The sequence below is a fragment of the Rousettus aegyptiacus genome, unplaced genomic scaffold (genome assembly GCF_014176215.1).
Source record: "Rousettus aegyptiacus isolate mRouAeg1 unplaced genomic scaffold, mRouAeg1.p scaffold_m13_p_10, whole genome shotgun sequence".
Lineage (NCBI taxonomy): Eukaryota > Metazoa > Chordata > Mammalia > Chiroptera > Pteropodidae > Rousettus > Rousettus aegyptiacus.
This window is the reverse complement of record NW_023416285.1, coordinates 97,492,632-97,517,250: the sequence shown is the minus strand read 5'-3', so window position 1 is coordinate 97,517,250 and position 24,619 is coordinate 97,492,632. Positions and strand designations below refer to the sequence as shown.

Below are 24,619 nucleotides of genomic sequence, written 5' to 3'. Positions count from 1 at the left end.
TACCCTCTCTTAGAGAATCCTTCCCCTCCATGTATAAAAATACTCAGAAGTCTCAACAAACATCCAACAACAAAACAATAAAATTAACAGCAAAATAACCTAAACTCCAAAATGTCTTGACTATATCCTTCCTCGAGCTTTGGCCCATTATCTTTTCTTCACAACCAAAATTCTGTATGGAAAAACACAAACTCCCATGACCTAACTCCACTTCACCCATAAATCTACACAATCGATCCTGAATTTTGAAATCACGCTGAAACTGCTCGTGCAAGAGTCACACTCAACTTTAATTTGACCCATGTTATCTTACTTTAAGTAATTTTGCGGTTGTCTATGCCATTCTATAAAAATTGGGATACCTCTGACTTTAAATTTCGGAAACCTCAAGTAAAAACAAAGTAATCTCTAAGGAAATTTTATTCTCACATAACTTAGCTACATTCTTTAATAAGACATCGCGATATAGGGACTGTGCTTGATTAATCATCAGTTCCTAAATCATTAAACGCAGCGTGTGTGTGTGTGTGTGTGTGTGTGTTTTGGAAAATCACATGCCAATGCTCACAGCAGGGAAACTGTTTCTCCCGTGTACCTTTCTTTACGAGCCATCAAACCTTTTTGGAAATCTGTTAGTGGCCCCTCCTAACACAGGTCACATACCCACCTGTAAATAAAAGATTCAAAACCAAGGGTGAAAAGAGACCCGTTTTCCTAGGAGAAATTTCCTAACTAAAGATCCTACTTGGCTTTAGGCCCCAGGCCAACCTATAAATGAGTCCGTCTCACAGGGAAATACAGCGCCACGTGGGCCTACTCAGCATTTACCTGGTTCACGGGGAGGGAGTTCCACCAGCAAGGAGGATGGGCTGATTGCTGGGTGGACAACCAGTGATGCTGGCCGTGTACTTCCACTGGATTTTCTGCGTCTGGGACAGTCATTCAAGCTCCCCATCTTCTGCTCATCCCATAACTGTTCATATTAACAGCTGTTCGGGGCACCCTCTGGTTCTTTTCTTCCTCCCAACGTTTCACTCACAACTGCAGGTCTGTCTACCGACTGTACGCTCCTGTGAAACCTATGTTTCCACGAGAGATAACTTACCTGTGTTTGAACTGATACCGGCTCGGCCAGACGAGACAGCAGATCTCAACTAGTTACCCCTCTGCCAACACGCACGCGCAGGCGCACGCACGCACACAGACGCGCACACAATGACAGACACACGGACATATGGCCTCATTCCAAATCTTTACTTTTCTTTTTTTTTTTTTTTTTTTTTAGCATCCCTTGCATTCACTCAGCGTAACCACGGAGGTATCGTCTCCACGCCGCCGCACAAACACACACAAAGCCACCGCACGATGTCCACATCGGCGCGGGCGCACTCCTCCCGAGGCTCATTTATACGTCTTCATGTGCCACAGCCCGTCGTTCAGATAATGGATGTTTTCGATGCCGATCCCCTTGTTGACCTTCTCGATGTCTTCCGCGGACATCTTCATGACCCCGACACACAGGGCGTGCTGTTTTCCTTCCGCCATGATGGCCACCACCGTATCCGCCGCGGCCGGGTACAGCTTGGCCCCGGGAGACGTCAGGCCTGGACACATGACGTTCGCGCCACTGAGGACGAACTTGATGGCTCCTTTGTCCACCTGCTGGCGCGGCAGGATGAACGGGTACTTGTGGAGCAGCCTCAGGGTCGGATAGAAAGGCCCTTCTCGTTGTCTGAAAAACAGCAGCTCCCCGTTGACCGTGAGGATCTCTATGTGCTCGTGGCACCGCACTATTTTGACGGGGTCTTTCTTGGGCATGATCTGGTTGAGCCACGGCTCGATGCCTGGAAACTGCTCCGTCAGCTGGTTCTTAATGCCCTTGATAACGGACGTTTTCAGCTGGATGCAGTTGGACACGTTTTCCTTCTCATCGAATTTCTTGAACATGATCCAAGGGGACGGGGGCGACAGGACGGAAACGCCCGCAACCAGGGCAAAGCGGAGCCCGCGAGGCTCGGGCAGGAGCGCTTACCGCGGAGCGGCGGCGAGACGGTCGCAGCGGCTGTCGTGAACCGGAAGAGGACGTGCTTTACGGCTCTGCGTCCGGGCCGCTTCCGGCGCGGCGGCGCGGGGCGGGGCTTGCGGAGGGAGGGGCGTCAGAGCCGCTCCTGGCTGCGGGCTGCGGAGCGTCGGGGCTCCTGGCTATTGTTTTTGCCACGTCGTCACCCGCTTACTCAGGCCAGGAGCGGGGGGACGGCCGCTGGCGGGTAGGCCGCGCGTGCCCGCCACGGTCACTGCCAGGGGTCGCGTCGCGCTGCCCGGTGCCCGCCGCCCGCAGCCCTCCGCCGCCCGCGCGCGCTCTGACGCCGCCGGCGTCCGTGTGACTGGGAAGTTGTCGCCCGTCGCTCCTCAGCGCCACCTCGTCGCGTCCGCGGGGCGGCTTTGCGGCCGAGAGGGATGCAGAGGTGGATTTCAGTTCTTTTAAATGTGTCTCCGAAATCACTTTCCGGCTCCGAACACGGTCTGTCTTGACGAGTGTTCCGGGCGCCCCTGAAACGAAAGTGCGTTCCGCTCCGTTTGGGTTCAGGGTTCGGGTACGTCCGATGTCTCCTTGGTGGAAAGAATTGTTCCGGTCTCCGCTGTCCTTACCGATTTTCTGTCCGCTCCTCAGTATTACTGATCAGCATATTGAAATCGCAGCAAATTGAAACGATGATTATGGATCTATTTCCCTTTTCGGTTCTATCAGCTTCGGATTCATATGCTTTGAAGCTCCATTTTAGGGGCTTCAAAGGGTATGGACCTATTTAAGATATGGAAGTCACTCCGTTAAATAGGACTTTATTCGTTTAGATTTTACTTGTCATTCTAAGAAGTGCGAGATCCACGAGGGCAGGATTTGTGTGTTTTATCTGTGTTCTTTCACCTAGTGCAAAAGCCGTTTCATGCTGCCCATGCAATGAATGACTGATAAATGAATGAAAGAAACTTCCCTCTTCGCCAAGGTCTGGTTCCTTCCCCCTCCCCCGTCCCCTTCGCCGCCCCACACCCCTCCCCGCTCCCCCTCCCCCCGCCCTGCCGCCAGTGCTACGTGAAAAAAAATAAGGGCAAATTCTTGCTCTCTGGACACTTCTCTCCAGTAAACACAAGCTTAATGTGGGAAGCCTACGCTGCAGCAGGAGTTAGAACAGGCGCTGGGTGACATACATCTCCCCGCTGTCAGGAGCTTACAGTAGGTGAGTGCGTCGTGGGTAACCTCCCCAATCTCAGGACAAAAATCTGTGTTGGTCTGGGTTCTCCCAGACTATCTACCTATATGTATGTATTTGTATGTGTTTAATTATAAGGAATTGGCTCACACGATTTTGGAGTCTAAGAGGTTCCCACATCAATAGTCAACAAGCAGGAGACCCAAGAGAGCCGATGAAGTAAATTTTAGTCTGGGTCCAAGTCCAAAGTCAGAAGAAGACCAGCGTCCCAGCCCAAAAGCCACGAGGCAGGAGGAATGCCCTCTCACTCAGGGGTAAGTCAGCTTTTTTTTGTTCTGTTCAAGCTGTCAACTGGTTGGATGACACCCGTCCACATGAGGGGGGGCAGTCTGCTTTATTCTAATTGTGTTCATCTCACAGAAACACCCAGAATAGTTGACCAAATATCTGGGTACCCCGTAGACCAATCACAAGGGTAGACCATCTTAAATGAGGCGGTATAGGTGGGGTGCTCGCATGTGCTGACCCTAGGTCCCAGGAAAGACCGCTCCATCACTTACCAGAAATCCCGGAAGTTCCTGAACTTGTCTGTGTCCGTTTATTCATCATGAACGTGTGGTTAACAAGAATGCCCATCTCCTGGGAGTGGGGGTGAGAATTGTTTGAACGCATTCTTAAAACAATTGGGTTTTAAGTATTTCACATAGCTGTTATTAAATTAACATCAAAAAAAGTTACATGAATATTTTAATACGCTTCATACAGAATATAGCACAACTGGCCCAAGACTTGAACTTTCCTATTTATGGCGGAGCCTCTGATCTGCCTTCCTGAGGGTTCACTCCAGCCACTGTGATCCTGTGAAGAGTCGCATGTTTCCAGATGTGTCTCTGGTTGTTTTAGGAACAGCTAACCGAGCTCGTACATGCAAGTTTCATGTGCTTAACGCTGTAAAATGATTCTTTTTCTTTAGTCCTTGGGAATTGTCCTGTCGACTCTGTGTGTGAAGTTGGCGCTGTGTGAGCAGCATAGACCAGATGTCATAGACATTCACGGGAGAAAAAGTCACTACTGGCTGGAATGACCAGGGTGACCTGTCTGTTAGATGACTAATAGCTTCATCAGAAGTGATCCGATCTGGCTATCAGAGAAATTCCCAAAGTATTTTTTTAATGAAGCTATTTTAGACTAAGGGCTCTGAGAAAGTTAAGTCTGGAGTTCGTAACAATAAAAAACCTTTTTGAAGCTAATAATCACTTTTATCTAAAATCATACTCAGTTCTGTACAATGTAACTCTTCCTGGGTCAACTTTTTCTTAGCCCACAAGCATCTATTTGCTATCTACAATGAAAAGGACACTAAATGCTAGTTTCTGCATCTAAATTCTTCAGTGAAAAAAATGAAAACTTTTTTTTTTTTTTTTTGTCTTTCTAAAAGCTCACCTTCCCTAATGGGGCTTGGTTCTTATAAGAGATTCTAAGTCTTTAAGGTTGACCTACATTAGCATTTGAAAAAATGTGATACATAAGTATTGCTTTAGGCAATGTGTTAAAACATTAGAACACACTACCAACTTATTCAGGTTAAATAATTCTAAATCAATTCAAAATTAACTATATGGATTTTTAAGAGAAGAAGGAAAATTAGGGCACCAAACTCAGTGTCTCAAGCCTGGGGCGTAGCACTTCCTAAGTTTTATTAGCCTTCTTCAGGATCATTTTATTTCCTTGTGAAATCTCAATAATACTGTATATACTTCACAATGTATGTGGATGGTTATGAGAAATAAACACAGCATATAAAGGACTTTGTTAATAGTAATAAACAGTACATTTAAAAGAGTTTCATTTATTTGCAAAATACTCCTAGTGTGGTAGTTGTAAGATCTAAGATTATACTATCAATGTAAAAATTTTACAGAAAATTATTGTAGCTTTGGACATTTACTAAGCCAAATGGTCAAGAGATGCCAGAATTCAATTTAATGTCAGTAATCTCAAGAAAGTATGTAATCGAGACACGTTGAGTATATTGCAAAATTAATATGAGGAAACTGAGTTTCAAACATTTCACCTTCATACAGCTTGTCTGCATTTTGAGACGTGACCACTGGAGGGCAGGAGAACCAAGCAGGTCCACCTGCGGCCGCCAAGGCGGAAGCCCTGCGCTGTCTGGGAAGGGATGTCCTCGGCAGGCACCGCGCTTATCAGGCAGCCGCGCTCCCCCGGCGGCTCGTCCTAAATAAGTAAATCCCTCTCCGTAGGGTCACAGGGCATTCCCAAGCTCAGATGAAGCACGTTCTAAGCAGTAATCTACGTAATTTACAGGTTGCCAATCATTCCTGACTATAAATAATCAACAATAAAATAATGATTCCTGAAATGATGTCTATAAAAAATACATGTTACCTTTACTTTTTGGCCTGCTTAAAGAAATAGAGAATTTTTTTCTCACGTTGCTTCAATGTGAACTATTTTTGAAAAAAATATTAATTACATATGTTATAAAAATAACCTCACAAGATCCAAAATGTTTTAAACTCTGTCTTCCACCTCATTGCTCCGTGCCCCGGGTGACGCTGCTAAGTTTCCCATACTTCAGACGTGCTCTCTTCATACTGAGCGTGGAAAAGGTTAGTTGGAGCGAGGGGTGTGGGCGCGTGCGCGTGCCAACCCCCCACATGGGAGGGGGTGCTCAGCGCCTCGGGGCTCTCATTCCCAAGGCAGCCCGCGGGAGGCTTGAGCCCTGGCCTGGGAGGCCAGACCCCCTTCTCCCCGGCCCCCGCCCACCTCCCGGCCTGGCCTCAGTTTCAGGAAAGCCCAGGAGGGCCGGCCGGGCAACTGCAGGAGCCCAGGTCGCCATGGCCCCGGCCCCCGGGTGAGGGTGGCGGGCCATGCACGGGGCGGGGGCAGCACGTGCACAGGACGCCACCTCTCCGGGTGCACGGCGCGCCCAGGGCTCCCAGCCAGGCGGGTCCCGCTCGTCCTCGGGGACAGCCGCTCTGAGACTCCCCGCCCCATGGAACCCCCGCGCCGTCCCACTCCAGCCAGGCGGGCCGGAGACCAGGGAACAGAGTTGCGGAATGCCCCCTGTCCCGCTGACCTTGTCCCCACACTGCCGGGAGCCCGCCCAGTGCGTGGCGGGGGCTGGGTTCGCAGAGGCGGCCGGCCACACTGCGGCAGGCCGGAAAAGCCGCGCCTTCCTCTCCCCCTCTGCCCGCTCCCTCTCCCCCCCCAGCCCCGGCCAGGAGATCCGGGCTAGCGTGGGAGGGGGCCCCGGGAGAGGGGGTCGGGAGACGGGGCCCCGCGTGCTCAGGGAGCTCAGCTCGTTTGGAGGTGAGCAGTGGCGCCGCTGCTCAAGGCCCCTCGGCTCCGCGTGCCCAAGGCCGGCTGAACCCAGGCCCTGCGGTCAGGGTAGGAGCTCGCCGGCCACGGGGCTGTGACCCAGCTTCCGGTCAGGCCGCCCCACGGCTGCGCTGTGTGGCCGCTGACACCGCCTGGGGGGTGCTTCGGTCGCGGATGGGAGGCTGTGGGAGAGGCCGTGCTGACAGGCGGCTAGGGGCGGGGGAGAGGAAGGCTGGGGGGCGGGAGTAGCGGTGAGGGGTGCACTCTGCGGGGCGTCAGGGCATTGGACGTGTATGGCTGTCACAGCCTGAGCAGGGGAGCCCAGCGTGCCGAGGACGCTTCGGCACACAGAAAACAGTCGGTGCGATACCTGACAACAGAGTGAAGGAAAAACGACGTGGTCATCTGCGCTGATGCAAAAAAAAGTGACAAGATACATCCCACTTTCGTGATAAACAGCTCAGTAAACTCAGACTAAAAGGAAACAAACAACTTACTGGAGACGGTAATGAAAAGCCCACATCTGAACAGCACCCTCGCTGGTCACAGCCCAAGCTCTTGCTGCGAGGCCAGGAACCAGAGGGTGCCCAGAGCCTGCTCCCACGTGGGCGCAAGCCTGCTGTCCGGGGCTGCGGGCTGGCACAGGGCCGTTCCAGTGCAGCTCGGAGGGGCTGGAGCACTTTTTGCATCTCTAAACCCCCAGCCCAGGGCTCCGACACCCCAGCAGCTTCCCCGAGCCCCGTTTTGTAAAGGGCTCCGCTCACACAGGCTCAAGTGGGCCCTGCTCTTGCAACCAAGAGCTTGGCCTGGGTGGAGCATGTTCAGGGCTGTCCCCCGCTCACTGAGCTGCCCTAGACCTGCTTTTCTGAGGAAGGGGCTCCGGGCCTGGAGTTGGGGGTGGGGGGGAGCAGGCAGGCGCCAGGCCATACCTTCCTGCCCCGCATGCGGCCAGCCGCTCGGCCCAGAAGCTGGGCCACGGCCCTGCGGCGAAGTCTGTGGACGTAACGAGTGGCTGTTCGGCTTGGACAGAGCGTGCGAGGACGTCCGTGGATCCAGGCCCCGGCTCAGCACTGCCGGGTCCAGGTGTGCCCTGGGGGACCTCAGTGGTCCCGGGAGTGCCCTTTCCATGCCCTCCACAGGACCCGGCGGGGCCTCTGCTCCCTCACTTTGCCCTCGGGGCTACTTGTCACCAGACATAAAACCTGCCCATGATGGTGACCGGTGTGCCCTGCGTGGTGCATCCTCAGCAGGGGGCCGAGCGCCCATGACCTGGAGGCCACGCTCGCTGCTGCCCGCCCGCACTGCGTGTCCGTTCCTGGCCCTTTTGAGTTCCTGACGGCGCAGGGATGTTAAGCCTCGCTCTGGCCTTGGATCCTGAGGGATGCTGTTCTAGTTTGTTTGTCTCCCCACTGGTGACATTTTCCCTGTGTTCGGTTGGCCACGGAGAGCCAGCTGTCTATGGCTTCTGGCTCTCAGTGACACTTAGAACATATCTACACAGGGACTTCAGTTTTCACATATTTTTTTACCTGGAGTTTCCCTCTTAAATACAAGACTGCTATTTTAAATTTTAAAAAAATTAACTAGTCCTTAAAATGTGGGCAGACACAAAAAGCCGCATATTCTAGGGTCCCATCACTAACCGGCCGGGCGGGGGCGGGGGCGGGGCGGGCCGGGGGCCGGGGGCGGGGCGGGGGGCGGGGCCGGGGGCGGGGCGGGGCGGGGGCGGGACTGCCGTGGGCGCTGCCGTTAGAGCAGGCTGGTGCTCAGCATGGGCAGTACTTCATGCCTCGGAATTGCACAATTTAGAATGATCAGGTTACATTTTGTTGAATCTAAATTTTAACACACAAAATGTTTATAAAATTTTAAAAGAGGAAAGAGAAAAATGGAAAAGAAACAAAAATTGCTACCAGCAGAGGGGAGAGGTGCTGGATGGGCCTCAGGAGCTGGCACTGGGGGCGGTGCCGGCGGGGGGGGGGGCGGTGGGCGTGGCAGGGTGCCAGGGGGTGCCAGGTGCGCTCCGGCTCCGGCTCCGGCTTTGGCTCTGGCTGTGCTGCTGGAGGAGGCGCCAGGCCCCGTGACCGACACCTCAGGCGCCAGCGCTGCAGGCGTGCAGCTGCATCTAGCTCGTGAGACGGTGCAGAAGCTGGTGTGGGGCCAGCACCGCTCCAGGGACACACGGGGACTGCAGGAGGAGAGCGCTGCACGCCCGCCTTCCCACAGACCTCTCCAAAGGCAGATTCTGGCCCAAGCCTACTGGAGAGGGACGTCTTCCCAGGCGGAATCCGCCTGATGGTCTGAGCCACCCAGCGCTGCTCCTCCCCATCCACACCTACCCGCAGTCACCCTAGGGCTCAGCCCCAGTGGGCTCCTGCTCACCCGCCTGGGGCAAAAGGCAGGCAGGTGCTCCAGGCCTGGGCTGGGCATACCAGGCTACATGTTAGTCACAAACTGCTCAGGCCGTAAAGTCCGCATCCTCCAGATGCTGGCCCCCACCTCAGCCCATGTCCCCCGCCATGGAGACAGGAGCCCTTTCTCTTGACCCAGAGCCCACGCACTCCTCTGGTTGTCCCTGGGGTCTGTCGTCCTGACAGTGAGGGCAGAGGAACCCACGTCTAGGCGAGGCCGGGAGGCTCGCATCCAGTGTCCCACGTCCTCTACCCGCTCTGATGTCTGCTGGGACAGGACTGGACTGGAAGCCCGGGGGTGGGGACTTCGGATGTTGCATTTGGTGAGCTACACCGAGCACCTAGAAAGGGCCTGCGCACAGTAGACACTTAACACGTGCGTGGCTGTCAGAGTGAACCTCGATTCCCCGGTGCACCCGAGGCAGGGGACCCCAGACAGAATGTGAAACCTCCTTTACAAACGGGGAGTGAGGCCTGAGGCAGAAAGCTTCTTCACCTGGGAGAGAAAACCATAAACAAGAACGACCACAGACCTGAGCAGCCCTCCCCCTGGGCCAGGCCCGGGGTCAGAGGTCAGGCCCAGGGTCAGCGCTCCCCACGGCTCACATTAGTCCAGACGACAGCCCTGGGTTTGGCTCTCGTAGCACTCCAGGGTTCACAGGAGCCAACTGAGGCTCAGAGAGGTGGAGTAACATTCCCAAGACACACAGCTAGGTGGCCGTGGCGTCACCAGTGTGCTGCCGCGGGCAGCAGCGGCACCCGCTCGTGCAGCAGGCTGTGTCCCCTGTTGTGTGCTGGAGTCCGGCTTCTCCGGCCTGCCTGCTTCACAGTCCCCACCCTGCAAGTCTCATCCAGGTTCAGAGACAACTTATTCTCACGCTGGGGTGGGACAAAAGAGGGATGCGTCAAACAAAATGGCCAGTAGCAAAATGCAAAACTATTTGTGGCCATAGCGTGAAGCGAAAGTATATAAAGAATTTTCTCAGCCCCACAAATAAAAAGTAATTTCGCTTTTTTCGCAGTAGCTGAATGAATCGGTGAGGTTCTCGGAGGCCCCCCTCGCCCCAGAACAGCTCGCACCGTGGCCTGGAGGCCAGGAATAAAAGATGCAGGCTGGGACGCGGGCAGAGGGAGGCACGGCCGGAACGACCCGGTCCCTTCCCTGCTCCAGGTGCCCGCCCCTGGTGGTCAGCCCCAGCGCTGGAAACCAGAAAAGGGCACGTTTTTGTTTGGCGTCTGCAAAGCAGTGGGGCTCCCAGGCCCCAGGGGGCAAAAGAGCAGGACCTGCAAGCTCCAGGGGGTGATGAGAGGGCCTGGAGGGCTCCGAGTCCCCCGGCTTCCGCGCACAGTCCCGGGCGGCCCAGCTCCCTCGTGAAGCCGCCTCTCCTAACCCCGGCCAGGTCCACCTGAGGCCCGGGAGGCTCCAGCAATGTGGGTCCGGCCCCCGGTCTCCGGCGGGGCAGTCCGGTGCCGCCCCTCGTCCCAGGGACCTCGGGGTCAAAAGCATGTCCTGGTCTCAGCGCGGCTGGCCGTCCAAGGATAACCGGACAAAACACTCCTGCGAGCCTGGCCCGAGCTCAGGTCGCGGAGGGAGGATCGGGCCTTCCCTCCCTCCCCGTGGGGCGCGGGGCGGGGTCTACCCTGGTCCTGGGCGCCCGGGGCCGAGGACACAGCGCCCCGGACCCGGGGGACCCGGGGGACCCGGGGGACCCCGGCCCATCAGCCCTGCATCGCTCCCCTCTGGATGCGGTGCGCATCGGGGGCGCTCCGGGGAGACTGGGCCCGGACCGGGTCGTGCCGGGACCTCAACAGCCGGCGCGCGCCCGCGGCCCAACGTCCCGCCCCGCAGAGGCGTGGGCGTGCCTGCTAACTGCTCTCCAATCGCGGCGCCCGCCGCCGGCCTCGCCCACCAATCGGGGCGCCCGCCGCCGGCGCCGCCCGCCAATCGCGGCGCCCGCCGCCGGCGCCACCCGCCAATCGGGGCGCCCGCTCCCGGAGCCGCCCGCCAATCGCGGCGCCCGCCGCCGGCGCCGCCCGCCAATCGGGGCGTCCGGGGCCCGCGCCTCTAGCCTGTCTTCCCAGTGCTGGCTTCGCTCTTCAGTCTGGCAGCCGCGGACGTCTCCCGAAGCATGAAGAGGATACCTGTTGTGGGCCTGGGCACCTGGAAGGTGAGGCGGCTTCGCGGGGCAGGGGGGGGGGGGCTGGGGGGGCGGGGTGCGGCGCCTGTCCTCTCCGCGATTCGCCCTGATGTGGAGGAGCCACCCGCGGGGACACCCTTGGGGACACCCGCGGCAGCATAGGGCAATCGGCTGGTCGCCTGTACGTCCTTGGGAGGCTCGCCGTGTTTGAAAAAATGGGTGGAATTTTTAGATCGCAAGTTTTCTAAGAACGGAGGTCGTCCCCGTGGCATTTTTTTTTTCCAATTAGAGTTGACATCCAATATTATTTAATACTTGTTTTGGGTGTGCAACATGGTGCTTAGAGGCTTATGTAACTTACGGAGGAATGTCCCGCCCCCGCATTGGCCTCGTGCCCGCCTGGCACCATCCATAGTGATTACTTTGTATTGGGGCCAAATCGTAATTATTCAGAACTAATGTTTGGGAAGGCCTGGAGGAAAAAGTCAAGGCTGGGTAAGGGCAGAAAGAGTGGCAGCCACCTAACTAGATCAAACAGCCACTGTCGTTGGAATACATTATCTGTGTCAAAAAGAAGGAAATGGCTCCGTTAGCCGCTGGGCGGAGTTTACTCCCTGCGTTAAGAACCTGATGGTACAAGTGCGATGGGCTTCACCTGGGGCTTCTAATTCCTGTCGGTGCTTTGAGACACACACTGACTAAAAGGCCTTTCATGTTTGCTTTTTTTTTTTTTTTTAATTGAGTCTTAGATAAAAAGCTGTTCCTTTAAAAAAAAATCACAGGAAGTTATTGTATTGGAAGAGCAGGAATTAGAATGACCAATCTCTGCTCGTCTAAATATCATTTAAATGATTTATTTCATCCCTATCGGCTCTTGGAGGCCAAGGGTACAGTTTTACAGGTCTCCACATCATCTTGTGAGCATCTAGCCAAGGCCGTGCATTTGGCAGCCATTCAATAAGCACTCGATGGCTTTAATGGCCTTGACTTTCTCGCCTGACTGACTCTGTCTTCTACGTCTTCTGTCCTCTGCACATGGCGGGGTATAGAAGTCCACATGGCCTTGCACACAGGGTGGGCTGTGAAAACCGTGCTCCAGAGGCCAAAACCTTCCTTTGCTGCGGTAGGCCTTCAGGGGCATAGAATCGCACTAATCATAATCGCCCTTCCCCGATCCACGCAAAGGCTCCTTTCCATCCAGTTATTTTTAATGGGGCATCATCACAGACTTACCATCAACAATCTGCCGCCTAGAACGCCGCATCGCAACCCGCAGAAGCTCGGCAGCTTAGAAGTACATGCTTCGTTCCTGCTGCAGGTCCCGTTGGCAGCCGAACAGCTCTGGCCTGGCTCACTCATGTCCAAAGGCCGCAGGTCTCACTTGGGACCTGTGGGCTGCTCCGCTTAACTTTCACCTTCAAGCAGGCTAGCCGGGGGATCTTGGGGCCACGGCGACAAGACCTGCCAGGCTGCCAAGGCCGAGGCTTGGAACTGGCACCTCTGACGCATTCAGTCAGCCAGAGTGAAACACAAGAACAGCTCCGGTTCTGGGGGAGACGAGCCCGGCTCTGTCTGGGCCTGTGGAATCACGTTAGATCAGTCTGGGGGCATTGGCATCTTTGTGATATAGATTCTGGCCCTCTACAAGCGTGGTGTATTTCGTTAGTAAACTGTCCTAAACATATCTCCTCTCCAGATGTCCCTTCATGTGGTCATATAGCCATCCCTATAGAGAACACACACTTCTTTGTTGGAATTCTTCCTGGACATTCGGTAGTCTGTGACACAGCCGAAATAATGCTCATCTGAAATTATGTTCTCAACTTGTTTGCTTTCGGTGCTTAGAAAAACAGGTGTCTTTGGTTCATTTACCGCAGTGCCAGTCACTTTGCGGAACTGTGCTCTTATTTCTGTGAACTTGCCTGTAGTTTCTCTTGGGTTTTCTACGTAAACGATTGTATTGTTTGCAGATGATGAGCATTTCCTTTGCTTATTCTCTGTTTTTGTGCTCCTGGTTTTTTGTTGTTTTAAACATGGATATTTTCTATTGGGTTAAAGAGTTTCCTCTCTTCTATTTTATTAAGAGTTTAAATCACGAGTGGGTGTTGAATTTTATCCAACATCGATTGAGAGCGGGGTTTTTTTTTCTATTTATCTGTGAATCATTATGAATTCTCTATTATCAAGCCATCCTTGGGTATCTGAGCTAACCCCGGGATGGGTGTGCTACATCATTTTTCTTATTGTATCTCACTTGTTTTACTGAGAATTTTTGCAACTATATTCATAAGTGAGATAAATGTGTAACTTTTAACATTTTGTCTGCTTTTGATGTCAGGATTGTGCTGGTTTGGTAGAATGACTTGGGAGTGATTTTCTCTTTTTCTCTTGTCCAAAAGATTTTGTGTAAATTGAGATTTCTGTTCTGAAAATCTAGTGGAACTCTGTACATGTGTATATCTTAAACTAATTGCTTCATTTTTTGAAAAATCATAAGACAATTCAGTGTATATTGCTTCTTAAGTTGTTCTAGGAATTTTTCCATTTCGTTTCATTTTTTCAAATTGCCAGGTTGTGGTTACTGATAACATTTTCATAGGTTTTGAATCTCTACGTTATCTGTATGTGCTCTCATTCACGCCATTTAAAAAAGTTGGTCTTCTCAGTCTTGTCGGGAGTTTGGCGACTTCATTAAGGTTTTTCAAAGAACCGACCTCTGGCCTTATTGATCTTCTGTCGTATCTTTGATGTTTATTCTTATTGTCGTTTCCTCTTCTAATTTCTCGATGGTTCCTTTTCTGACTTAAGATGGATCCTTGGTTCATTAGCTTGCAGCCACCCCGAATCCACTGCTTGCTGAACGAAGATCCTGCTCTCCCTCGTCGGCTCACGTGAGGTTGACATGAGGACGGCTCTGTGAGCCCCGAAGCCCACTGGGAATGTTGGGGTGGGAGGGACGGAGCCTTCCCAGCCCGGGCTCTGTGCTGGCAGGCTGCCCGGGGCGCACTGAGCCTCTCGCTCGGTTACTCGCAGGCACTAGAGACACCTAGAGAGTTTCGCTCAAGTAAGGGGAGAGCTGAACCGAGGCAGCGTGTCCCCCCTTTCTGGCTTCAACTCCCTGCGCTTAGGGCCCACGGAGAACGGCACCGACTCGGCAACGCGCGTCTCCCCGGTGTTCCGGGCGCGGGCTCTGCGTTCTGCGGGGTCGGCCCCTCCCGAGTGGGGGTGGCTGACCGGGGCTGCTCCCCTCCGCAGGCGGCTCCCGGGGAGGTGACGGCGGCGGTGAAGATGGCCATCGATGCGGGGTACCGGCACTTCGACTGCGCGTACCTGTACCACAACGAGAGCGAGATCGGCGCCGGCCTCCAGTGCAAGGTCGCCGAGGGCGCCGTGCGGCGGGAGGACCTGTTCATCACCAGTAAGGTAGGGCGCCCCAGGACTGAGGCGACCGACAGGTGTTGTGGCCACCAGCCCCCTAAAGACACATGGACCACCAGAACTCAGTGAGTGAGTTATAGGAAACACTCTTTATTCAGCCAGCTGGGTCTGCCAGGGGTACGCAGACCCCAAATTAAGCGGCCCCGAAAAGTAGAGGTCCAGGGTTTTAAGCTCCAAATCCTCTTCTTCATTCTGTGTAAACACAAAGGGCTATGTTTCTTCTATTCATTACCTGTCAACTCACAGGTCAGGCGCGTAAGCGGGGGTACAGAAGCAGAAAGCTTGCTGTTAGGATGCTATGTTCCTATGGGTGACAGCCTGCGTTCCCATGGACATAGCCAAGCAGTAATTTTCTGGCCAGCATAAGAGTTCCTGTCACTCAGCAGTGCTGTGGCAGAACAGGCCACATGTGCCCTTGGCCGGGGGACCACAGTCTCTCCTGACCGCCAGGGTGTGGCGATGGGTACCTGGGGGAGTTCCATCTGAGGCTGGTCCTGCAATCTGGGGACAGGTCACCCCCTAAAGGCTGCGCACCCACTACTCTGGAAATTTAGAAAAGCCTTAGAAATACAATTTTTAAAAAACAAATCAGCGATATACCCACCACCTAGAAAGTACTATTGTTAACAGTGTGACGTACGTACTTCCGGTTGCTTTTTTGTTAATACCCTGTGCTCGTGCTTTATTTTTGCATTTTTTGATCTTTTTTTTTTTCACCTATTCATTTTTGTTTTTCCTGTTGCTGTGATGGCGCCTTCAGCTTAGCTTCTGTCACAGTTCATCCTAAGTAGCATAATGAAGCAAACAATGAGGGAGAACAAGCCACGAAGTCACTGTGGCACGGAGGGCGCGCGCGGCCGTGGCCGAGGGTCCACCTGCTCTGACCGCGGGATGACGAGGCCGCAGTCACAGAACCTTCCACGGGGGGTCTGTTGAAGTGGGAAACTCAGCACAGGAGTTCTTCGGGGTTTTCCTCATGTCTTTTCTGCCTGCAGGCACCTGTTTCTGGTCCCAGCGGATCCAAATGTCGCATGCTTCCCCGACCGCCATGGGGGGAGCGAGGCAGAGCGAGCTGGCTTTGCAGACATGTGGCCCCGGGGGCCGTGCCACTCCCCGCTGCATTTACGGCCGTCTGCTCAGGGGTGCTGTGTGGGAGCCAGGGCCGGACGTGACAGGGACCTGTCCCCCTCCCCTCGCAGCTCTGGTGCACCTGCCACAAGAAGACCCTGGTGCAAGCAGCCTGCCGCAAGACCCTGAAGGACTTGAAGCTGGACTACTTGGACCTCTACCTCATGCACTGGCCCACGGGCCTCAAGGTACTGCTTGGGTGAGCAGGGCCGGCAGCCGGGGCACGGGGGTCCTCGGGCGGCAGCAGCCACACACGCAGTCTCCTGTCCCCGGGCCTCGGCTCAGGACAGGCTTGGGCTCAAGGCCCTCCAGTCTACTTGGTCCTTTCTTCTCCGGCCAAGAGGGCAGCCATCATTTCCACAGGTCTTCGGGGGGAAAGCAGGTCTCAGAAGACACGCTGCTGCTCACGTCATTTCCCAGGGCCCAGGGACATCCAGGTTCTGGGGTGCGACAGTGCTCCGGCAGCAGGCCCGGCGGGGTCTGGGGGAGCTCATTTCTCCATCTGGTTCTGTGCCCTCCACTGGACTGCACCGCACGCCACGTCCCCATCACTCCAGCCCGCCCCTCGCCCCGCCTCAGCCGGGCTGGCCCTGGTGTGGGTGGCACCTGCCCCTCCACGATGCAGCCTGCCCGTCCCAGGGCTCAGCCCCACGGTGGCGCGGGGGAGCAGAGACGGCCTCGGAAGGGCGCTGTCCTCCGTCGGCGTGGGCGCTGTGCACGAGCTTCCCCCGCGTGTGCGAGGAGCTCGTGCAAGGCGTGTGCCAGGCGCGGTTTCTTTCTAGATTAAACCGCAGAAACCGCTCCGTGCCGCGTGCGGCTTTGCCTCCCGCCCGGCGCCCTCGGGGAGGAGGCGGCAGCTTGTCAGCCGCGGGGGCGGGGCAGTTCGTTGCTTCGTATGAAAAACGCCTCGGACACGTGGATCCGGCTGCAGTTTCAGGCGTCCTCCCCATGTGGCTCATGAGGACGAGTGGGTGTCACCGAGCATGCGTGCGTCGCACGCGCCCCGTCTGCCCGTGGGAGGCGGCAGCGCTGAGGGTGCACGGCGGAGCCCGCGGCCGCCTGTGCTCTGGGCCCTGCGCCCTGATCCCCACGCCGCTGCCCCGCCGGGGCGGGGGGCCAGGAAAAGCGGGGCGGAGCCCGGCAGCGTGCTGGGGGTGGGGGGGACGTCGACCCGGCTCCTCCCTCAAAGATGCACAACCGTGTTTGGCCACGGGCCAGCCTCCGGCTCTTCCCGTCCTGCCCTGCAAGGCGTGGGCAGTGGCCGTCCAGGCCGGTGGGGACTTTGCTGGTCACCCAGTCTGACCAGCACGAGGTCTTGCAAAGGGGTGGGTGGGGCCTGGGAAACGGAGGCCGCAGGGCTCTGCGCCACCTGCACCCAGTCCCCTATTGGGGGTGCCAGCCCCCCCTCAGCAAGCTGCCCCCCTCTTGTCCTCGCAGCCCGGGGAGGAGGACCTGCCCGTGGACCACAACGGCATGGCAATCCCGAGTGACACCGACTACCTGGACACGTGGGAGGTAGGCTGAGCCCCGGCGGCACTCCGTCCCGGCCGCCTCCCGCGGGGGCCTCGCCTGCTCAGAGAAACCGGCCTGTGTGCCCTTGCACACGTGTGCCGCACGCACACCCACAGGGAGCGGGCGCCGGCTGCGGGACTCGGAGCCGGTGTCGTCCGGCTCGTCCGAAACCTGTTTTAGGGATAGCCGATCCGGACCACCTCCACCCTAAAATGCTTATTTGTTCTTTGGCTTAAAAGTACCACGGGGTCTTTATCGAAACTACAGAAGAATGAGAAAAAAGAAATCTCATCGTCCAGGCCCCGTCGGCCGGCGTCGCCCTCCCTGGTGACCTGCAGCCCCTGCGGCGCCTTCGTAGGCGTCTTGGGAGGGAAACTGTGGCTGTGGGCGAAGCCGGGTGGGGCTGGGGGGGGGCCACGTTCACCTGCTGCCAGGGTCCAGGTGAGAAGAGGTGAGGCCAGCAGTGAGGCGGGAGTCGGGAGGTGATGGGTGCGGAGCACGTGGCCGTGGATCCGGGGTGCGGGAGGCTGGCAGGCCGGCCTGAGGGCGAGTGTGAGTGAGGGGACAGTGCGGGTCCCCCGGAACCGGCCGGCCTCAGCCTCCCGCTCTCCCGACGGCCGAATCGCCGGACGGGGCGACCCCGGCGTCTGAGCTGTCGGCCGCCCGGGGTCTGGGTGACGTCTGCGGTGCACAGCGACTCTGGCCGCCGGCCGCTCAGCACCATGCCGCCCGCTCGCCCCGGCGCGGGCCACGCTGTTTCTGAGCCCAGGGCCAGCCCAGCCTGCCGCTCGGGCAAGAGCGCAGGGCTGCCGGGCGCTCCGCCCTCGGCCCCGTCAGGCGGGCGCGGTGCTGGGTCAGGGTGGCCCGCGTGGTCGTGCTGAGGGGGGTGGTGACCTGGGCAGTCGGTGGGCGTTCCCGTGGGCACCAGGGCAGTTGGAACCATCACGGCCACAGGGCCGAGTGTTAGCTGAGTGCCATGTGCATGATTTGATGTGTCCTTAACCTTGTGACATGGACGAGGTCGTCCCCTTTCGGCAGATGAGGAAATCAAGGCTTGGCGAGGTCATATCATGTGCCCGAGACCCCCGGCCACTAACCGCCGGAAATGGACACCTTGGGCTCATGACACGTCAAGATGAACGTCCTCAAACGTTGGGCAGAGCCAGCTGCGGAGCGCCGTGCGAGGGAGCGCGCGCCGCCGGTGGTCAGTGGTGTGGACGGCCACGCCACAAGTCGTTCTTGTCCCTGCTAGGCCATGGAGGACCTGGTGGACGCGGGGCTGGTGAAGGCCATCGGTGTGTCCAACTTCAACCACGAGCAGCTGGACAGGCTTCTGAGTAAACCCAACTTGCGGTTCAAGCCACTGAACAACCAGGTGAGCCGTGGACGCCAGGCGGCTGTAGCCACCGCAGCCGGCTTGGAAGGTGGCACGGGGCGTGGACGTGGCGGCGGGCGGCGGGGCCTTGTTGAAGGCGTGTCTGTGGGCGGTGTCGCTGGGTGGGTGGCGAGAGCGTCTCCCGCGTGCAGCCACGCGCACGGGGGCCGGCGGGGGTCTGGGAAGTGGCGGCAGGCCTGGCAGGCCCTCGTCCCTCCCTGGCGGTGGTCAGAGGCTGCCGGCCTCCCGGGGCGAGCCGAGGGCCCCACCCCCTCTGCCCAGCCGAGCAGGCTGCAGCGGAGAACAGCGGGATGGCCAAACGGCCCGCAGACGCCGCAGGGTGACTCGTGCGGAGGAGGGGTTAGTTTCGTAGACGGGCTGGCTTTGTAAGGCGAAGGACATTTATTTTACTTAAACTTATTAGCGTCTTGCATATGTGCAAAAAGTGCACGTGTGAGAACGGGGTTTGGTCCCTGCCCGTGACGGCCCTCACTCCGGGGAGACGCCCCACGGCTGGCGTCCCAGGAGCCCCCTCCCGCCGAGGGCCGCTCCCGCCCGGGCGTGATGGCGCAGGCTGGGCCGCGGGCCGGGCCCGGACGTGCGGCAGGTGCTCCTCTGGTCTGGCTCCCCACACGCAGCACGTGGTCAGGTCCTCCCATGTTCACGTGGGGCCGTCTGCCCTGTCCCCATGCAAGGGTCCCGTCTGCTGTTGAGGGGGCCCCTCGGGCTGGCCCACTTGGGGGACACTCCAGACAGAGCATCGCGTTCTGCACCTTGGCGTAGACGGCATTCCAGACCGCGGCGCAGCAGACGCAGGGATCCACGTGGGTGGGCCTCACGGGCAGCTCGGTGAGCACACGTGTGTGCAGTGACCAGGGCCAGGGCCGGCCCAGCCTCCCCGAGGCTCTGGCCACAGCACGGGAGAAGCCCGCCTCCAGCCCGCTGCCCCCGACCTCGTGCACACAGGCCGTTTCTGTGCAGAGCTGCTCCCGCCGGGTGTCAGGTGGGTGGTACTTTAAATCAGGGGTGCATTGCCGCCCAGGCGGCCGGGTGGGGAGGCTCTGCCACCCGGTGGGTGGTGAAGCCCAGCAGCGCCCCTTCGAGGGGCTTCTGGGGAGCCAGCGGCCTCTCCCTCAGGTCCCTGGCTGTGCCCTGAGGCCTGCGGGCACTGTCCTTGGTTCTGAACCCGCTCTCCAGAGTGTTTAAGCCCCTCCAGGCTGGAAGCAGGTGGGGACGCAGGACGTGCAGGAGGCGGGAGGCTGATCGCGAGTTTCCTGAGCCGCCCCTGGGGGTCGGCCACAGCGTGTTGGTCACGCGTGCCCCCCGTGCCTCAGCCGTCCACTGGACAGTCGCCGAGCACCTGCCGTCCGCCTAGAGGTTGGGGCGCCAGGTGTCCGCGAGCGGAACCCAGTCCCCGCCCCTCGCGGCACATGCCAGTGGCCGAGCAGCTGGCCGCAGAGCGTCGCCCCCTGCGACGCCCACCCGTGGCCTGACGCCCTCCCTCCAGCCCGTCCGGGCCGGCGCCTCTGAGCCCCGCAGCCCGGCCCTTCACCGCGCAGGCGCGGCCGCGGGCTGGGGGTGGCCGCGGGGCTCGTGGGGGGCGGGGCTGGGGTGCCGAAGGGAATCCGGGTGGCCTCGGTCAGCGGCGCTTGTCCTCGCAGATCGAGTGCCACCCGTACCTCACTCAGGAGAACCTGATCGGCTTCTGCAAGTCCAGAGGCGTGTCCGTGACTGCGTACCGGCCCCTCGGCGGCTCCAGGTAGGGGCGCGGGGTCGGCGCCGGGGCTCACGAGGCCTCGGGGGGCTCCTCGGGAAGGCGCGGCGCCCAGGGGCACGACGCGCCGGAAGCGCGCGCTCCCGCCTCGTGCGCGCGGCCGTCTGCCGGCCCCCTGCTGGCCCCCCGCCAGGGCACGCCAGCGGCTCCACCTCTGTGGAAAGGTCCCCCGGAACCTGCACTCGGCCCTGAGCCCAGGACATCTGCGGACGAGCCGCCGCCCGCGGCCCCGGGCCCGAGCGTGGGCTCGCCCTCCCTGCCCCCCCCCCCCCGCCCCCCGGCTCCTCTTCTGTGCCATGGCACCGCCCCCGTCACAGCAGTCCCCGACTCCTCCCAGGGCCACCAGGTTCCCAGCCCCTGTCCGCGCAGCCGGGCCACCCCCCTGCCGACGGCCCCGTGCGCCCCCGGCACGGCCTAGCAGCCCGGAGAGGCCTGGCCGCCTGCACCTCGCCCCGCCTGCGCCCCCAGCCGCAGCGCGCCCTTCGCGCGTCTGCGCGTCTGCGCTGCCCTCTACCTGGAACGCTTGCTGCCGTCTTTGTTTTAAGCTGCTAACTCTGACATCTGATGTAAGGCTTAATTCAGGGCCACCTCCTCCAGGAGGCCCTCCTGACTTCCCTCTGTCCGTGTTTGATCCACAGCCCTTGTCACACTATCTTGTCAAAACTTTCTTCTCAGTCCCCCCACTGGTGTGCAGGACGACATCTAAGTCGTGACTCTCACCCCAGCCCCTGGCTCAGTGCCCGGAACAGGATAGCAGCGTAGCAACGGCCGAAACTATTTGCTTTAGCCTGTGTGTCCCCGGTGAGATAGGGCACATGTGTGTGAACTCGGGAGAGGCTGAGTTGTTCCCGCAGCTGAGCCTGGGGTGGCGGAACCCAGCGGGACCAAGGGTGGAGGGCGGTGGCCGGCGCCCTGGACGCACGGCCCGACGGAGCAGGCTCCGGTCCCCACAGTGGATGCTGAGGGCTGGTCCTTGCCCAGTGCTCGACACGTTGAGTGACTGCTAATAAACGTTTGCTGGAAGGTGGCTCCGCAGGGTGCTTCAGGCCTGGCCGCGGCTGGGCAGATGCCTAGGGGCAAGTCTGGGGTCAGCCTTTGTGGCTGCAGGAGGCTTGCGCGTCCACCGCACGGGCTTCCTCGTGGCAGTCGAGGGTGGCTCGTCTGGGGCCGCCATCCGCGGCCGTCTGTTCTTAGCGGCAGCGCTGCAGGCCCCCAGGAAGAGCCCGGAAACCGTGGCAGGGCCAGAGGCCTGCGTGCCCCAAGCTGCCTCCTGCAGACAGACGGGGCACCAAGCAGGCATGGGCAGTGCGTCTGGCCGTATCCCCCAGGTGTGAACCGCAGCGTCCCTAGACAGCAGGTGTGGTGACGAGCCTTCCTGCACCACCTAGACGTGCCATAGGTGTGGGCGCCAGACAGGAGGAGCGCAGGGCTCCCGCTGTGGAGGGGGCCTCGCCTTCCTGAGGGGCGGCGTGGAGTCTCAGCCCTGCCCTGTCCCCTGCAGTGAGGGGGTGGACCTGATGGACGACCCTGTGATCCAGAGCATCGCACGGAAGCATCAGAAGTCTCCGGCCCAGGCAGGTGGGGCGCCCGCCGGGCAGGGGGTGCCACCCGGCTTGCTCCAGGAGCCCCGGACCGAGCGGGGAGGACCCTTCTGGCCAAGCTGGTGCCTGACCAGAGCTGTCTGGTGTTTCCCGGGGCCATGTCCCTCAGCCCCTCCGCTGAGAGACTGGAAGGGGCATCTAGTACTCTCACGGCCTGTCGTCTGAGGACTGGACACGGTTGCGAAGTCTCGCTGAGGCGCTGGCAGGTCCCCCGCGCCATGCTGGCGGCACAGTGCACAGAGTGACGTTTGTCCCCGAGGCTCCGGAAGGGAGAGCACGTGGTCACAGCATCTGTGGCCCTGACGCTGGGCTTCGTGCACAGAAAACGCGACCCTCGGGGAAGCAGCTGGACCCTGTCCCCACGTGACCCCGTCTCACATTAGGCTTTTTTCCTGCAGATTCTGATCCGGTTTCAGATCCAGAGAAATGTGATTGTCATTCCCAAGTCCGTCAACCCAAAGCGGATTCTTGAGAACATCCAGGCAAGTGTCTTCCTAGGTGTCCGAGAGTTGGGGCCCCCGGTGAGCGGGGGCTGCTCGCCAGGCCACAGCGTGGGGACCGGAGCGAGGCCCTAGCCCAGGCTGTAGACGGGGTGGGACGGGGAGGGAGGCGTGGCGGCCCAGGGTGCCAGCCCGCTCGGTGACACTGCTCGCTGGTCCCCAGCTGCCGGGTCCTGCGTCTCTGCCGCACCACGCGGAGGGCTCCTGTGGCCGGGGCCTGAACCCTCCGGGCGCAGGGGGCCTCGCGCTGTGCGCCGTCTCTCCTGGCCCGTGGGCGGCTGGGGCTGGCTGGCCCGCGTGAAGCTGTGACTGCAAGAACAGGTCACCGGTGCCAGACGGGGCGGGCAGCTGAGCTCACGGGCCGGCAGGACACCTGCGGGTCACGGGGTCACGGCCACAGCGGAGTCACGGGGCCTCCCTGGCTGCTCGGGGGTGTCGGGACATTCTGGGGTGTTTCTGCAGCGGTGGGGAACTTTTTTGCTGGACCTTTGAACTGCTCTTTGTACCCCTCACTCCTGGGGGACAGACAGCATGCACCCCATCTTGCCAAGGGCTCCTCCTGCTGCCAGCACCCCAGACAGCCACGTGCCGGTGCGTCTGGGGGCCGGGGGCGGCGACGGGTGTCGTGGGACGTGTCCCCCACACGCCCGGCACAGCGCCCCGCGGGGCACGCGCTCCGCAGTGTCCCCGCGTGACCCGTGCACATTGCGCTTGGGCTCCAGGTGTTCGACTTCGAGTTGACAGAACAGGAAATGAATGACATCCTGGGCCTGGACAGGAACCTGCGGCTCTGCGCCTTCGACATGTGAGTGGACTCCGCCGCCGCCGGCCACGGGCACCGTCACGCCCCACGGCCGGTGCCCAGCGGCCGCTGGTGACACTTGAGGCGGATTGGGGCTTGGTCCCAGAATCGTCGCTGTTCGGGGAAGGTCGAGGGTCGCATGCCACGGCACGGGACACGCAGCTCCGTCACTCACGCCGTTCTTCGCACACTGAGGGTCTCTGTCTCGTTGCCCTTTGTCTTCCGGTCTCCAGGACCAAAAACCACAAGGACTACCCCTTCCACGCGGCGTTCTGAGGCGCGGACGGGACAGCGCCAGGGGCCCCAGCCTGACGCCACCCGAGGGGACAGCGTCCAGACCACAGGCTTCCGGGTCCGGACGGGGCCAGCCATGCGGACACCAGTGGCCGACCTTCACGACGAACCACCGCTCCGGACTGGCTGACGGCGTGCCCTGAGCCTGAGCCGCCCGCCTCCGCCCTGCGTCCCCCGTCCCCCCGTCCCCACGTCCCGCAGGGCCCCCTGGTGCTGGAAGGGAAGCGAGGTGAGCTGGGAGCTGCCTTCCCTCCTCCAACCCCGAATTCTGTCGTCAAAATGCCCCGGCTCAATAAAGCCTTCGGAGCCTCCGCACCTGGCCTCCCGGCCTGTCTGGGCAGCTGCACATGCCGGACCCTGCCCTGCTGTCCCCTGCGCGCGGGCGTGGCTTCCCGCCGGCCCAGCTGCCGCTGCTGTCCACGGGGAGTCAGTGGCTCCCGGGCAGCTGCCTGGTGCCCCATCTCGGGCCGCGTCCGAGCCCCACAGGCGCCGGGGAGGAGGAGAAGCCCAGAAGCGCTTTCGTCGCCCACCGGTGACGGAGTCTGCGGTCTCGGCCTCTTTCCGGCCGGTGCCCCGCCCGCCTTCAGTGTGGGAGGCCGGCTGTCCTGCTGTCGTGCTCGGGTCACTGCCCCGAGTCCTTCATCTTCTACGCTCGTGTGCCCTCTCGGGGGGCGGGGGCGGGAGTGCTGGCGGCGGCAGCAGCGGGACGGGCCCCTGAGGCCAGCAGGCGGGCGGCGAGGGGCCGGGCGGAGTGCAGGCCTCCCCCAGCACGTGGCGGGGGATCAGCACACTCTCCCTGATGCCACGGGTGGCCCGGAGCACTTGCCCCGGGCTCTGGTGGGAAAGAGACCCCCAGCTGTCCCTGAGCAAGCCGGCGGCAGAGACCGGGGGCCCATAGCTGCAGCCCGCGTGGCTGAGGGTCTGTGCAGACCGCCGAGCCTGGGGCGTGGGGTCCCCTGCCCCTGCTCTGCTGCCTGCTCGCTGAGCTCACAGGACAGGGGCACCCGGCCAGGCCCCTCGCCTCCCCCGGGCCCTGAGGACACTGTCTGAAGGTCTCCCCTTTTATGTAGTCAGCTGTCTGGTTTAGAGGTT

The 24,619-nt window shown here is 59.5% G+C and overlaps 2 protein-coding genes and 1 long non-coding RNA gene across 4 annotated transcripts; 2 read left to right on the top strand and 1 right to left on the bottom strand.

Moving 5' to 3' along the window:
• Positions 1–1,233: 1,233 nt before the first annotated feature.
• On the bottom strand, positions 1,234–2,738 carry LOC107501635 (MCTS1 re-initiation and release factor). Its single transcript, XM_016127995.2, has one exon. It carries the CDS (start codon positions 1,945–1,947, stop codon positions 1,402–1,404), a length of 546 nt encoding a protein of 181 aa, XP_015983481.1. The 5' UTR covers positions 1,948–2,738; the 3' UTR covers positions 1,234–1,401.
• Positions 2,739–3,059: 321 nt separating this feature from the next.
• Positions 3,060–5,595, top strand: LOC107501636. The gene is made up of 3 exons (XR_004953169.1): positions 3,060–3,236; positions 3,348–3,523; positions 4,183–5,595. It is a non-coding gene; the product is annotated as an uncharacterized LOC107501636 (long non-coding RNA).
• Positions 5,596–10,995: 5,400 nt separating this feature from the next.
• LOC107501640 (1,5-anhydro-D-fructose reductase-like) lies at positions 10,996–23,842 on the top strand. 2 transcript variants are annotated; one of them, XM_016128004.2, is made up of 10 exons: positions 10,996–11,133; positions 14,359–14,526; positions 15,741–15,857; positions 17,107–17,184; positions 18,434–18,556; positions 20,218–20,315; positions 21,832–21,904; positions 22,330–22,413; positions 23,154–23,236; positions 23,467–23,842. In XM_016128004.2, exons 1-10 carry the CDS (start codon positions 11,095–11,097, stop codon positions 23,507–23,509), a joined length of 906 nt encoding a protein of 301 aa, XP_015983490.2. In that variant the 5' UTR covers positions 10,996–11,094; the 3' UTR covers positions 23,510–23,842. The 2 variants fall into 2 exon arrangements, with proteins under 2 accessions (XP_015983490.2, XP_036084117.1); XM_036228224.1 differs by lacking the exons at positions 20,218–20,315; positions 21,832–21,904.
• The last annotated feature ends 777 nt before the right edge of the window (positions 23,843–24,619 follow it).